At 45.0% G+C, this 16,380-nt stretch overlaps 1 protein-coding gene across 4 annotated transcripts in view; it reads right to left on the bottom strand.

Moving 5' to 3' along the window:
- Positions 1-16,380, bottom strand: part of GSAP (gamma-secretase activating protein) — a 233,463-nt gene that overhangs the window by 90,568 nt on the left and 126,515 nt on the right. For all 4 annotated transcript variants that reach the window (XM_063926993.1, XM_063926992.1, XM_063926990.1 and 1 more), the window contains 3 exons: positions 6,747-6,790; positions 6,458-6,546; positions 5,930-6,007 (listed from right to left, as the gene is read on the bottom strand). In XM_063926993.1, the coding sequence (XP_063783063.1) occupies positions 5,930-6,007; positions 6,458-6,546; positions 6,747-6,790 (211 nt within the window). The remainder of the gene's footprint in view (positions 1-5,929; positions 6,008-6,457; positions 6,547-6,746; positions 6,791-16,380) is intronic.

The raw sequence follows: 16,380 nt of genomic DNA, 5'->3' as shown, positions 1-16,380 counted from the left end.
GCCTTGAGTGGAATTGTGCATACTCCACCATGTCGAACGTTGATACCATCAAACCCATCACCCGCATTGCTGCTTGAATGGATACCTTTTGACTGTGTAACAAGTCCTGAATCCTTGACAGGACCTTGGATATCTTGTTCAGAGGTAAACTTACTCTCTGAAGACCTCAATCTAGCACCGCCCCCCAAGTGAGTCATCCGTTGTGACGGAACCAGAGACGTTTTTGCCCAATTTATGAGCCACCCGTGGTTCTGCAGACATGTTATTGTCTGTCGTAGATGACATAAGAGCAACTCCTGTGTCTGTGCCAGGATTAAAAGATCGTCGAGGTCGAAAAATTCTTATCCCCTGCTGGCGGAGATAAGCTGCCATTACCACCATAATCTTGGTAAATACTCTGGGAGCTGTGGCTAACCCAAAAGTAGGGCCTGGAACTGAAAATGCTGTTGGAGGATAGCGACCCTGAGATAGCACTGATGGGTGAGTGCTATAGGAACATGTAGGTAAGCATCCTGTATATCCAGGGATACCATATAATCCCCTGGTTCCATGGCCAAAATGATGGAATGTAACTTCTCCATGTGAAACCGAGGTACCCAAATGTATTTTTCAGTACTTTGAGATTGAGAATAGGCCGAAAAGACCCATTTGGCTTCCAAACTAAAGACAGGTTGGAGTAAAACCCCTGTCCTCGTTGCACAGGAGGAACTGGAATGACTACTCCTGAGTGACGCAATTTCTGAACTACCTTTAACAAAGCCCTGGCCTTCGTCTCTACCAGAGACGGGCTGGTACAAAAAAACCTTCGAGGAGGGCACTTCTTGAAGGCAAAAGCATAACCTAGAGATACCGCTTCCTGCACCCAGGCATCTGTTGTAGACTGCTGCCAGATCTGAGCAAACTGAAGAAGTCGGCCCCCACTCTGGGGTCCCCCAGGTGGAGGCCTGCACCATCAGGCTGATGGTTTATCATTTGTCTTCCCAACCCGGTCTCTGGTAGCCCAATGCTTTTTAGTCTTACCAGACTTGTTTTAATGAGCCTGCTTGCCCTCGTTTTTTTTCCATTAGCTTTTCCTTGATACTGAAAGGGCCGAAAATCCGGAACTTTAGGTTTGAAATTGTACGTGGAGGGGAACTTGACCTTCTTAGAATCTGCTTCTGACTCCAAAATATCTGTCAATTCTTTACCAAAAAGAATATCTCCAGAAAAAGGTAATGACTCCAAAACCTCTTAGATTCTGAATCCGCTTTCCATGCGAGCAGCTATTGTTGAAGCTGATGCCCTGGAGGCAATAGTACCCATATCTAATGCTGCTTCTTCCAGGAACATTGCAGCCTGTTTTATATGAGCTATATGGGATTTTTGCTCTCTAGAAGCTATAGAAAAATCCCCCTCCAATGCATCAGCCCAGGCAGCCACTGCCTTTGCCATCCCAGCTGAAGCCATGGCTGGCCTTATGACTGCCCCAGACAGGGAAAAAATGTTTTTTAGAAAACCATCCACTCTCCTATCCGTGACATCATTTAATGATGTTGAAGGCAAAGGTAATGTAGATTTTCGCACTAATCGAATTACATGCGTATCTACTTTAGGAGACACCTCCCTTTTTAAACAATCCCCAGCTGGGAGAGGATAATTGGAATTCCATTTCTTAGGAATTCTAAACTTCTTATTGGGCGTAGCCCAAGCCTCTTCCATAATTTCTGTCAGCTGATCTGACCCTGGAAACTCTGTTTTAACTGTTTTGGGACGTTTAAACACAGGTGACTTGGTTTTTAACACAGGCTCTGCTGATTCCTCTAAGGATAGAATGGCTTTCATTGCTTTAATTAACTCCGCTATATCCACTGAGCTGAGACCTTCCTCCTCCTCTTCGTATGATGAAGTAGAATTAATTGAGCTTTCATCTTCCGATAAATCCTTATCTGAATCATGTGTAGCCTGTGAAGGTGAACATTTACTTACCACCGGTTTATCAGCTTGTTTCTTTTGAGTTGCTGCTGGAAGTGATACACCATAGGTGGGAAGCTGCATGTAAGGGTTAATAGTGTAACCCAGGGGTGTCAAAGACAAGGCCCGCGGGCCAAATCCGGCCCGCCAGACCTCGTCTGATGGCCCGCGGTGCCGCCGCCATGAAACCCCCTTCTCCCGAGTGCCCAGCTCGGGGGGGGGGGGTGTTTCGCGGAATGACGCGATTGCGTCGTGACGTCACGGCGCAAACGCGTCATTCAACGAAACCCCGTCGGAGGAGGGAGAAGGGAGCCGCGCAGACGAGGAGGGAGAGGCGGCTGAAGAGCGGCGAGAACCGCTTCAAATGTAAGTCAGCCCCTCTCCCTTCCTCTCTTTCTCTCTCTCTCCCTCCTTCCACCACCTGCCGCAATGTGTAAAATGGGGACCTGTACCTGCCGCTATGTGTAAAATGGGGACCTGTGCCTGCCACAATGTGTAAAATGGGGACCTGTGCCTGCCACAATGTGTAAAATGGGGACCTGTACCTGCCGCTATGTGTAAAATGGGGACCTGTGCCTGCCACAATGTGTAAAATGGGGACCTGTGCCTGCCACAATGTGTAAAATGGGGACCTGTACCTGCCGCTATGTGTAAAATGGGGACCTGTGCCTGCCACAATGTGTAAAATGGGGACCTGTGCCTGCCACAATGTGTAAAATGGGGACCTGTACCTGCCGCTATGTGTAAAATGGGGACCTGTGCCTGCCACAATGTGTAAAATGGGGACCTGTGCCTGCCACAATGTGTAAAATGGGGACCTGTGCCTGCCACAATGTGTAAAATGGGGACCTGTGCCTGCCACAATGTGTAAAATGGGGACCTGTGCCTGCCACAATGTGTAAAATGGGGACCTGTGCCTGCCACAATGTGTAAAATGGGGACCTGTGCACTATAAAAGGGGGCACATGGCTGGGCACTATAAAAGGGGGCACATGGCTGGGCACTATAAAAGGGGGCACATGGCTGGGCACTTTAAAAGGGGGCAGATGGCTGGGCACATATAAGGCAGGTGGAGCGGTAAATTTTGAATAGACCTACAGATACAACCGGCCCTTTGATGGGGACCAAACTGCTGATGCGGCCCCCGATGAATTTGAGTTTGACATCACTGGTACAGGAGTTGGAGGAATTATCCGTTCAGCTGTACTGGATAAAGTCTGTGCAAACATAGCCCAAGGTGGATCCATTTGTACCTGAATCTGCCTTGTATTTTTCATTAACCCCTGATGAAAGCTAAAACAATTTGCACATAAACCATCCTGAACCAGATACTGAGAGGATAACACAGCTTTGCAAGACAAACATGATATGAGTGTTGGTGTTGCTGTGAGTGTACCTTCCTCACCTTTGCCACTCTTAGACATGATAAATAATCAACACTTCCACAGTGTACTACACAATTTGTGACTGTAATCATTTTAAATTTTTTAAAGTGATATACAATCCGACCCTACCCATGCACCGGCATTGAGGATCGGAAAAAAAAAAGGTGACAGAAAGATAGTAAAGTCAGCAATCACGCTAGCAGTTAGTCACATGTTATACATTAGTATATTAAGCAATATGAGCACAACACCAACTACAGCTACATTTTAAGTATGTAGGAGAACATATTACTGCATCATGTTTTAAACAGATCTAACGTATTCAGATGCAAATGCGAAAGAAACAACAGTAAATGTATACAGACTCAAATGCAAAAGACACTTTATCTAACTATTCGTACTCAAAAGGTAGATAGAGACTTAGTGCTGTATAACCCGTACTCAGTAGAGTGGGATACAGGGAGACTCACCTCGCTTCCAGGACCGATCAATACATTCGCAAACGCTGAGTGTATCCAGATGCTACTAGTGTACACTGTCGCTCCATGAACCTATAGAGAACACAGACGCTCAGTGAACACAAACGCAGCAGTCACACAGCCGCCTATGCTGCGACTGGGTCCTGTACAGCGTCTGAGACGGAAGCGGGAAACAGTTCATGGCGGGAGACTCGGAGGAAACTGGTCATGAACCAGGGGGGAGGGGCGACCAGGAGAGCGTCTGACTCCCCACTGCTGACATCAACCCTAGGGATTGCGGCCTCATACTAAGGCCTAGCACTGGTGCACCCGAGGTGGCAGCCGCGTCAGCGACTGTTTGGTGGTCTCCTTCCCAAAACAGTGCAGCTGTGTCCGTATCCCCCTTCTAAGCAGAATCGATGCCTTACCTTCTCCCCATGCTCCGGCCACAGCCTGGTAACGTCTGCTGGACCATATCCGACACAGACGCCCGTCGAAATAGCTCTGTACTTGTGGGTAAGCGTTGTAGCGACCCGGCAGAGAGTTGTTGGAGCGACTCTTTCTAAGGTACATATAAGACGCTGTTTAAAAAGATCACTCAAAAAATAGTAAGACTATAAAAATAAAATAAGAAAGCTTAGGGCTGCTAAGAATCAGCAGCCCTCTGACCATGGTCCAGCACTTGCCACACCAAACAAAAAACTGATTTGCCTGAGCAAAGAGGCGGGGATATATGGACGGGCCCGTTGCAGGCTGGGAGGCCGGAAAAGCTTTGACCGATTGGTGCAAATCTGCTGTCGCTTCATCATATCCCATTGTTATCCTGTGGATAACCTGTGGACCCTGCCGGAGAAAGACATAATTGGTAGGTTAATTAGCGCATGAACAAATAAACCATGTAGGATTCAAAGAGCAAAAGAATTTTCAGCACATGTTTGTCCATCACTGTCCTGCAGTGTAGTGACCATGGTCAGCATGTAAACACAGAGGAAGGGTATAAATTCCATCCTTGAAATTAGTGTATACTCGAGATCCCCTATTGCTGGTGAGCAAAGGGAAATTAACAAGAATAATTCTGTAGTGCGTACTTGTTGTTTTAACACGCTCCATCTCTAGTCTATGAGGATCCTATAAAACAGGGGTGGCCAACCCGTGGCTCTTGAGCCGCATGCGGCTCTCCCCTTCAGTTGATGCGGCTCCCGCACTTGTCACTGGTCCCAGATCTGCCTCCTTCACAGGAGGCTTGGGATGCGCTGGCACCTATCCGCTTTGTGCGCGATGTAACGTCATGATGTCACATCGCATAATGAGAGGTGGAGCCACTGCCACGAGGAGAGGAGAGACGCGGTGGCGGGACTCGTGGATGCTGCGGTAATTATGTATTTATCTGGAGCCTGCCTGGGGAGACTTGAGCCTACAGCCTGGAGCCACTTGCCTGCCGTAATGTGTAAAATGGGGACTCTTGCCTGCCATAATGTGTAAAATGGGGACTCTTGCCTGCTGTAATGTGTAAAATGGGGACTCTTGCCTGCCGCAATGTATAAAATAGGGACTCTTGCCTGCCGTAATGTGTAAAATGGGGACTCTACCTGTCGTAATGTGTCAAATGTTTGTGCTTCTCGCCCCCAGTGTAACTAAAAACGGGGATGTGACACACGGTCATGCTCCTACGAACGTCATACTGAAGGCCGACTGCCAAAAATTGGGTGTGGCCTTGTGCCAGTTAGGCCATGGCCCAGTTTTGGGGGCGCACGCATGTTACCGGCTCTTTGGCTTGACTACAGATTTTTTGGGGCTCTTTGCCCCTGAGTGGTTGGCCACCCCTGCTATAAAAGGTCTTCTGCATTAGCACAATGCTTAGGGAACCACACAAGCTCCTCTAGCCACTTCCAGTCACTATGCCACAAAAGGGGAGTCCCTCAGGGTACTGGCATTACACATTTGTTTCTGAATGTTAGCAACCATGGCTAGCAGCTCCATATTCATTACCCAGAGTAAAAACAACAAAATATCATAGATCATAGACTTTACAACACAAACTACTTACCGGCTATTATAGGTATAGTATAGGATTTAAACAGTGCTGCTGCAAGTAATTGTCAACATTAAAAAACAGACAGACAGACAGGTGTTTACCTTTATGTAGAAATGCTACTACATAAGTGAGTTCTTGCAACGGTTTTGGAGGTTGATAATAAAACAGACACAAACCACCTAAAAAGAAAATACAAAAGCCATATATAAGTGCAATATGTATAATGTAAATTTGTAACCATTTCAATAGTTGCCACAGATGTCACCAGAGTGCTCAATTAAAGTATATATGAAAAGAGAAAGAAAAAAGAGCAGTAAATAGGGTGCAGTTTACCTTTGGTGACACTAGGGCTCTATGAGAAACGTCCTCAATACCTGCTTTTGTCTATAGACTGGACGACGAGACACCAGCTGAGATGATCAGCTCTAGGCCTACAGTATTTGCAGATGAGCCTAACGTGGAGCAAGCTGTTAAGTTTCTCCTTCAAGGCATTTGACTGAAGCCATGCAGAGATGAGGAGAGTAATAGGCAAAGATGGTTGAAACAGTTTACTGATCCATTGAATAATACTTCATGCATGCATTTTGTTGGATTACGGGTTCAGCCTTTTTTTTTTTTTATAATTGTACCTGTCTTATTTGTAAACACCTGTAGGTTTGGGAATGTAGGTTTTCCTCTTTCTCTGTCTTCAGGGGGCTCATACCCCAAATTGATCAGGCTAAAGATAGAAAATGCAGTAAATCATAAACCCATAGATCTCGCACATTAAAGTCGAACAGGTCACATTTCCAGGATTTCTATCTGTGGTGACAGATGGGATAATTGCTTACAAAAAAAAGATAATCTCCCGTGAGTGATTTAACATAACATAATGTAACATAACTAAAGACTTTTGACCATCCAATTTGTGATCCTTACCTTACCCCTTCGGCAACAAAGTAGATTTCAAGAGGGACCTCAAACTTTAAGAAAGAAAAAACAAAAAGGTTAGTCGAACTTTCATAACTGATGATTAAAGTTTAAAAACAAACTGTAATCAAGAGGCTTTTTCTACTGACCCTTAGGTAATTCCGGCTTTCACACTAAACACACAGGCCCTCATTCCGAGTTGATCGCTCGCTAGCTGCTTTTAGCAGCATTGCAAACACTAGGCCGCCGCCCTCTGGGAGTGTATCTTAGCTTAGCAGAATAGTGAACGAAAGATTAGCAGAACTGTTACTAAATAATTCCTTGCAGTTTCTGAGTAGCTCCAGACATACTCCTAGATTGTGATCAGCCAGGTCCGTTTAGTTCCTGGTTTGACGTCACAAACACGCCTTGCGTTCGGCCAGCCACTCCTGCGTTTTTGCCCGACACGCCTGGGTTTTTTCGCAAACTCCCGGAAAATGCTCAGTTCCCACCCAAAAACGCCCCTTTCCTGTCAATCACTCACCGATCAGCAGTGCGACTGAAAAGCGCCACACGAACAACAGCAAAACTGCTAAGTTTTTAGTTAAACAACTAAGCGCATGCGCGCTGCGTACCATGCACATGCGCATTTAGCAGTAAATCGCAGCATAGCGAAAATCGGCAACGAGCGAACTCGGAATGACCACCACTGTTATCCCAGTCACGCACCTATCCTCACATCTCTGACACACTGGCATTTTGGGGTAACTTTTGTTATTTTGCACTGCTTGAGCATGGACCGTATTCTGCTACAGTCTGACACGCTCATGATTAACAGCACTTTTAAAATGTAACATTTTCTCTGCATCTTACAAAGGATTGTGCTGACTATTCTGAATACATTAACATTTATTACTGCAACAGACAGAGCAAGCTTTGTTTATTTATACTGACATGTTCCTGTTGCATTTTCATCTCACTCATGCAATAGTAATCTATTTCTGTCAGGCAACCTACTGTGTATAAGGATCAAATAGGGTTGAGGTTACCCAAAGGATAAAAACAAAAGGGCAGACTGAATGGGCAATTGGTTCTTAACTACAGTCAAAGTCTAGGTTTCGATGCCTACATGGACTGAAAAGGACCGATCTACACTGGAAATAGGTGAAATATATATATATATATATATATATATATATATATTTTTTTTTTTTTTTCTTTCTTTAATTCATTTATTTATTTTTATTCTTTTTTTCAGGTACCATATGGATTCTAGCTCCAGTGTTGCTGCAATCCCCAACACTTTTGGCACCTCCTGAATTAATTTGAATACAGGACTAATCCAAATACCCTCTGGTAGTGCACTGAAAGCTGAAAGGGGCTACTATACAACCTTTCCACTGGATCACTAGGATATATTACATTAATGAAGAGCAATGTTCTGGACTTTCCTAGTACCGCCATGCCGTCAGGGGCGGATTGGGAAATAATAGTGGCCCTAGAAAAATTTATAGAAGAGGCCTTATGTGGGCGGCACCAGATCAACTGTAGGCGGAACCAAAACCAAAGTAGGTGGGATTTCTACTTCAAAATGTAATGTAGGCGGAATTACACCAGTAAAAGGCAGAGCATGTCATAATAGCATATTAAAAAGTTTAGAAAGTATGGTGTTGTAGCAGAAGAACTAAAAAGTTAAGAAATTAAACTGGGGTGACATTTAGTCCTCTCCATACCCACTAAATACATTTTAAAGCAATGACAGCTACATGTTATACTCTGTTACAGTGGTTCTCAAGATTAGTCCTCAGCTCACGTTTCATAGGTCACCTAGAAGGTGCACAGGTGTAGTCATTACTCACTAACACATATCATAAGGTGGAGCTAATTATTTCACTTGTGATTCTGTGAGGAGACCTGAAAAACATGCACTGTTTGAAGTCCTGAGGACTGAGTTTGAGAACCCATACTCTATTAAAAACAAGGAATACCATCAGCACCAACACTCCCCCCCCCCCCCACCCACCCCCAAACTATAGTGTCTTAGGGGCAAACACAAACCAGTGGCTGCCTTTTTCTACCAGAACATGCAATATAAAACTGGGCGTCACAATGTTGGTGGTGTGGCTTGCTTAATGTGGGTATGGAGCAACGATGGTGGGACGGTTAGCAGGACTGAGCCAAAAGTGCCTCCTATCACAAATTGGCAAGTGGAACACAAAACACTGCATCCCCGGAAGCAGGGAAGGGATGTTAGCACCATGGCGCCAGAAGTGATGAAACAGGACCCGATTAAAATGTAAACAAAGATAAACAAATCAGTCCACAAAAATAACTATACCTACTCTAAATGCCTAATAGAACTGAAGCAGTTAGTTAATTGTATGACATAAGTGTCGTCAATTCGGGCGCTCTGTCAAATATCTAAAATCAATATAGACCATTGCCAGGCAACCTACAGTCACTAGTTGCGCCTATGATAACTATAAATATAACACATATACAGTATTAGTAAATATCAGTAACTTGCCCAATCCATAACAAAAGGTGAAAAATAAAGATGAAAATGTTAGGCAATAAACAAATGATGGAATTAAAATTATTACAACCATAATATAATATTCAAGGTTCTTGGCATATATTGGCCTACTTCACGGTGACCTCATCAGACAGGTCCCTAACACTATAGGGGTTCATCTCTGGGAAGCAGAGCACCCCCAGACCACCCCAGCCACACCACCCCAGGGAACCAGCACATGCTGACTGCACAAAAGACATAGGTAAGATCCTTTCAATTATATACTGTACAAAGTCAGTTTGGGGTTGAACGTTTGGGGCGTGGAACTCCCTGTATTGCTCTGGCTGGGTCACTTTGAGGCATCACCACCTTACATTTTCTTTTAACACTTATATCACACGGTGTTTGTTTTATATTTATGTAGCATTTTTCACATATCTTTTACACTTGTAACACTGCTCAGCTAACCTCACTTTCTAACACAGACACCTTACTGCTGTCCTTTTTTTTTTCTTCTGCTTTTATATTCAGCAGCCTGTTTCATTTGCTTAACACTGATCTTTCACTCCTATCCTTTTTCTGTGTGGTGCCCTGGGGTGGTGTGGCTGGGGTGATCTGGGGGTGCTCTGTGCTCCAGAGATGAACCCCTATAGTGTTAGGGACCTGTCCGATGAGGTCACTGTGAAGTAGGTGGGCAAGCTCATATACTGGCCAATATATGCCAAGAACCTTGAATATTATATTATGGTTGTAATAATTTTAATGGTGTATGGTGCACCTGCACCCTTGTTCCTATATTGTAGTACTAAGTCCCAGCAATGTAGCACATCCCATTATAAGAAGCTAGGGTGTGCAGCCCAGGCCCCCTCTCCATATAATAAACAAATGACCAAAATGTTTAGTAATGCAAATAGGCTTCTTTTACGCAAATGCCATCTATAATGTATCACTTTCCGGAGTTTGGTACATATGAGAAATTTAGCCAAACCTCTGAAAACAGCATTCAACTACAGAATACACTTCAGGTATGTAAGAAAAACATATTACTGCATTACCTTATATAGGACTTTAACGTATTCAGACTAACAGCGAAAGATACAGCAGTAACAGTTTACAACACTCATATGCATCAGGCACTTATACAACTACTCAGTACCAAAAGGGTAGGTAGAGACTCAGTGCTGTATCACCTGCCTCAAGAGAGCGGGATACAGGGAGACTTAACCCTGCTTCCAGGAACCATCACTGCGCCAACGAACGCTGAGTGGATCCAGACGCTACTAGAGAACACAGACGCCAAAGTGAACACAGACGCACCAGTGACACAGCCGCACCACGCTGAGACTGGGTTAGTTTGACTTCTAGAGACTCAGACGGAAGCGGGGAAATCAGTTCATGGCGGGAAACTCGGAGGAAACTGGTCAAGAACTGGGGGGAGGGGCGACCAGGGGAGCATCTTACTCCCCACTGCTAACATCAACCCCAAGGATGGCGGCCTCAAACTAATCCCTGGAACCTATGATCCTTGAGGCCTAGAGCTGGTGCACTCGAGGTGGCAGCCGCACCAGCGACTGTTTGGTAGTCTCCCCCAGAAAAACAGTGCGGCTGTGTCCTACGTCTTAACTTGCTAAGCGGAACCGACGTCTTACCTTCTACCTGTTCTCCGGCCACAGCCTGGTAACGTCAGTCTGGACTTGCTTGTACATCCTAGCCTACGCCTGCCGAAACAGCACTGTACATGGAGGTAAGCATTGTCACGACCCGGAGGAGAGTTGGTGCGACTCTATGGTACGTATAAGACATTTTTAGAGAGATCCCTCAAAAAAAATAAAAAGTAGGACTATAAAAATAAAATTAAAAAAAGCTTGTGACTGCAAAAACTAGCAGCCCTCTAGACCAGAGGTTCTCAAACTTGGTCCTCGTGGGCCCACACAGTGCATGTTTTGCAGGTAACCCAGCAGGTGCACAGGTGTATTAATTACTCACTGACACATTTTAAAAGGTCCACAGGTGGAGCTAATTATTTCACTTGTGATTCTGTGAGGAGACCTGCAAAACATGCACTGTGTGGGCCCCCGAGGACCGAGTTTGAGAACCTCTGCTCTAGACCATGGTCCAGCTCCTGCCGCACCAAACAAAAACATGAATTGCCTGAGCCAAGAGGCGGGGATATAGGGGACTGGCCCGTTGCATCCTGGAAGTCTGAAAACTTAGACCGTTGATGCCATTCCGCTGTCGCTACCTGATATCCCAAGGTAAATCCTGTGGATACCACTGTGGACCCTGAAGGAGAAACAGCATTTTCTGAGGTTTGACCACATTTGTACTTTTGACGCATCCTGCTCCCAATTTGTATACAAAACCGATCCAGGGAAAAAGTACATTACAGAATAAATGAAAAGGTATTCAAAATCAATTGATGCTATTATAGTAGCAACGTGAAGTAATAATGGAGTTCTATTCATAACCCCCATATAATATACAAACAAGCCCCCCCCCCCCCCAAAAAAAGCAAAAAAATAATAATTATATAATAGTGATGAGCGGGTTCGGTTTCCGAGAAACCGAACCCACCCGAGCTTTACCTTTTTTTTACACGGGTCCGAGCAGACTCGGATCCTCCCGCCTTGCTCGGCTAACCCGAGCGCGCCCGAACGTCATCATCCCGCTTTCGGATTCTCGCGAGATTCGGATTCTATATAAGCAGCCGCGCGTCGCCGCCATTTTCACACGTGCATTGAGATTGATAGGGAGAGGACGTGGCTGGCGTCCTCTCCGTTTATAATTGTAGAAGAGACAGTTGATTGCTTGTTTTATTACTAATTGTGGGGAGGATTGGGGAGCAGCTGTTAGGACTCGGAGTAGAGTGCAGAGTTTTGCTGATAGTGACCACCAGTTTTTTTTTATCCGTTCTCTGCCTGAAAAAACGCTCCATACCATATCTGTGCTCAGTGTGCTGCATGATATATCTGTGCTGAGTGCTCACACTGCTTAATTGTGGGGACTGGGGAGCAGCTATAGCAGGAGTACAGTGCACAGTTTTGCTGACAGTGACCACCAGTATACGTTTGTCTGCCTGAAAAACACTCCTGTGGTGACTTTTTTTTATACTAGTTTAGCAGTCTGCTGACAGTGTCCACCAGGTCCATTATACTGTATATAGCAGTACGGTAGGCCACTGCTATACCTACCTCTGTGTCGTCACTCGTCGTCCATAAGTATACTATCCATCCATCTACATTGTATACCTGTGGTGGCTTTTTTGCTTTATACTAGTTTAGCAGTTTGCTGACAGTGTCCACCAGGTCCATTTATTATACTGTATATAGCAGTACGGTAGGCCACTGCTGTACCTACGTCTGTGTCGTCAGTCACTCGTCATCCATTAATAATATTAAGTATACTATCCATCCATCTACATTGTATACCTGTGGTGCCTTTTAGTTGTGCGCATTAAAATATGGAGAACAAAAATGTGGAGGTTAAAAAAAATAGGGAAAGATCAAGATCCACTTCCACCTCGTGCTGAAGCTGCTGCCACTAGTCATGGCCGAGACGATGAAATGCCATCAACGTCGTCTGCCAAGGCCGATGCCCAATGTCATAGTACAGAGCATGTAAAATCCAAAACACAAAAGATCAGTAAAATGACCCAAAAATCAAAATTAAAAGCGTCTGAGGAGAAGCGTAAACTTGCCAATATGCCATTTACGACACGGAGTGGCAAGGAACGGCTGAGGCCCTAACCTATGTTCATGGCTAGTGGTTCAGCTTCACATGAGGATGGAAGCACTCATCCTCTCGCTAGAAAACTGCAGTGCCACTCCTAGATGGGCCAGCTGTTTGTGTCGGCCACTTGGGTCGCTTAGCTTAGTCACACAGCTACCTCATTGCACCTCTTTTTTTCATTGCATCATGTGCTGTTTGGGGAGTATTTTTTTGAAGGGCCATCCTGCGTGACACTGCAGTGCCACTCCTAGATGGGCCAGATGTTTGTGTCGGCCACTTGGGTCGCTTATCTTAGTCACACAGCTACCTCATTGCGCCTCTTTTTTTCTTTGCATCATGTGCTGTTTGGGGAGTATTTTTTTGAAGGGCCATCCTGTGTGACACTGCAGTGCCACTCCTAGATGGGCCAGGTGTTTGTGTCGGCCACTAGGGTCGCTTAGCTTAGTCACACAGCTACCTCATTGCGCCTCTTTTTTTCTTTGCGTCATGTGCTGTTTGGGGAGTATTTTTTTGAAGGGCCATCCTGCGTGACACTGCAGTGCCACTCCTAGATGGGCCAGGTGTTTGTGTCGGCCACTTGTGTCGCTTAGCTTAGTCACACAGCGACCTTGGTGCGCCTCTTTTTTTCTTTGCATCATGTGCTGTTTGGGGAGTATTTTTTTGAAGTGCCATCCTGCGTGACACTGCAGTGCCACTCCTAGATGGGCCAGGTGTTTGTGTCGGCCACTTGTGTCGCTTAGCTTAGTCACACAGCTACCTCATTGCGCCTCTTTTTTTCTTTGCATCATGTGCTGTTTGGGGACAATTTTTTTGAAGGGCCATCCTGTCTGACACTGCAGTGCCACTCCTAGATGGGCCAGGTGTTTGTGTCGGCCACTTGGGTCGCTTAGCTTAGCCATCCAGCGACCTCGGTGCAAATTTTAGGACTAAAAATAATATTGTGAGATGTGAGGTGTTCAGAATAGACTGAAAATGAGTGGAAATTATGGTTATTGAGGTTAATAATACTATGGGATCAAAATGACCCCCAAATTCTATGATTTAAGCTGTTTTTTAGGGTTTTTTGAAAAAAACACCCGAATCCAAAACACACCCGAATCCGACAAAAAAATTTCGGTGAGGTTTTGCCAAAATGCGTCCGAACCCAAAACACGGCCGCGGAGCCGAACCCAAAACTAAAACCCGAAAAATTTCCGTTGCACATCACTATTATATAATATATAACAGTTGGCGGCACCCAATGCAAAAACGAGACAGACAGCAGGTATGTTTCAACCAACGTTTCAATGCCACTTACGTCATTTTCGTCATTGTGGAAATGTCGTAACCGTTGCTGCCGACCGGTCCTTATATTGGTTATCTTCCTGTTCTGGAGATTTACCTGGACCGCATCTGCTTTATATACAGTGCATAAGGAAACTATTCACAGCGCTTCACTTTTTCCACATTTTGTTATTTTACAGCCTTATTATAAAATGGAGAAAAAAAAATTTTGTCCTCAAAATTCTACACACAATACCCCATAATGACAACATGAAAAGTTTTTTTTGAGATTTTTGCAAATTTATTAAAAATAAAAAACAAAGAAATCACATGTACATAAGTATTCACAGTCTTTGCCATGAAGCTCAAAATTGAGCTCAGGTGCATCCTGTTTCCACTGATCATCCTTGAGATGTTCCTACAGCTCAATTGGAGTCTACATTCAGTTGATAGGACATGATTTGGAAAGGCACACACCTGTCTATATAAAAGGTCCCAACACTTGACAGTGCATGTTTGAGCACAAACCAAGCATGAAGTCAAGAGGAATTGTCTGTAGACCTCTGAGACAGGATTGTCTCGAGGTACAAATCTGGGGAAAGGTACAGAAAAATATCTGCTGCTTTGAAGGGCCCAATGAGCACAGTGGCCTCCATCGTCCTTTAATGAAAGAAGTTCGGAAACACCAAGACTCTTCCTAGAGCTGGCCGGCTGTCTAAATATAGCGATCGGGGAAGAAGGGCCCTAGTCAGGGAGGTGACCAAGAACCCGATGGACACTCTGTCAGAGCTACAGCATTCCTCTGTGGGGAGAGGAGAACCTTCCAGAAGGTCAACCATCTCTGCAGCAATCCACCAATCAGGACTGTATTGTAGAGTGGCCAGACGGAAGCCACTTCTTAGTAAAAAGCACATGGCAGCCCACCTGGAGTTTGACAAAATGCACCTGAAGGACTCTCAGACCATGAGAAACAAAATTCTCTGGTCTGATGAGACAAAGATTGAACTCTTTGGTGTGAAAGCCAGGCATCATGTTTGGAGGAAACCAGGCACCGCTCATCACCAGGCACCGCTCATCACCAGGCCAATACCATCCCTATAGTGAAGCATGGTGGTGGCGGCATCATGCTGTGGGGATGTTTTTCAGCGGCAGGAACTAGGAGACTAGTCAGGATCAGGGGCGGATTGGGAACAAAAAGCGGCACTGGAAAAATTTGTACTAGTGGCCCCACATGGGCAGCACCAGAGGTGTAAGGTCTAGCCATGAGCCATGGCAGCAGCACCCTCCCCCCAAGACTTTCCAGATAGTGGGCATGTCCAGCATCAAGGGGGAAGTTAAAAAGAACTAAAATTAAATATTATGAGCACATTATATGATACACCTTCAGAATTTAGGAAACTATATCATTCTTTAGAAAGATATATTTTCTTGCTTATTACACCAACCGTATCCTAATCACAATTCACTCAATCTTATATGTCAGCCAAGCAGGCAGACAGCGCATACACTAGATCATCTGCAATCACAGGCTAAGTGGCAAAGTAATTTTCATATATGCAAATTATTTTGCATCTTATTCATTAAGTCTATAAAAAGGACCACATGTCCTCAAACAAAACAGGCCCCATGGGTGCGTCGGCCCACCGGGAATCTTCCCTGTGAACCCTATGGCCAATCCGCCTCTGGTCAGGATAGAGGGAAAGATGAATGCAGCAATGTACAAAGACATCCTGGGTGAAAACCTGCTCCAGAGCGCTGTTGACCTCAGACTGGGGCGACGGTTCATCTTTCAGCAGGACAACGACAAGATATCAAAAGGAGTGGCTTCAGGAATGTCCTTGAGTGGCCCAGCCAGAGCCCAGAATTGAATCCGATTGAACATCTCTAGAGAAATCTGAAAATGGCTGTGAACTGATGCTTCCCATCCAACCTGATGGAGCTTGAGAGGTGCTGCAAAGAGGAATTGAAAGAAACAGCCCAAATATAGGTTGTAGCATCATATGCAAGCTTGTAGCATCATATGCAAAAAGACTTGAGGCTGTAATCGCTGCCAAAGGTGCATCAACAAAGTATTGAGCAAAGGTTGTGAATACTTATGTACATGTGACTTCTTAGTTTTTTTATTTTTAATAAATATGCAAAAATCTAAAAAACAAA

Source organism: Pseudophryne corroboree, chromosome 6 (assembly GCF_028390025.1).
Source record: "Pseudophryne corroboree isolate aPseCor3 chromosome 6, aPseCor3.hap2, whole genome shotgun sequence".
Classification (NCBI taxonomy): Eukaryota; Metazoa; Chordata; class Amphibia; order Anura; family Myobatrachidae; genus Pseudophryne; species Pseudophryne corroboree.
The sequence above is the reverse complement of the archived record's forward strand: the minus strand, read 5'-3'. Positions and strand labels throughout refer to the sequence as shown.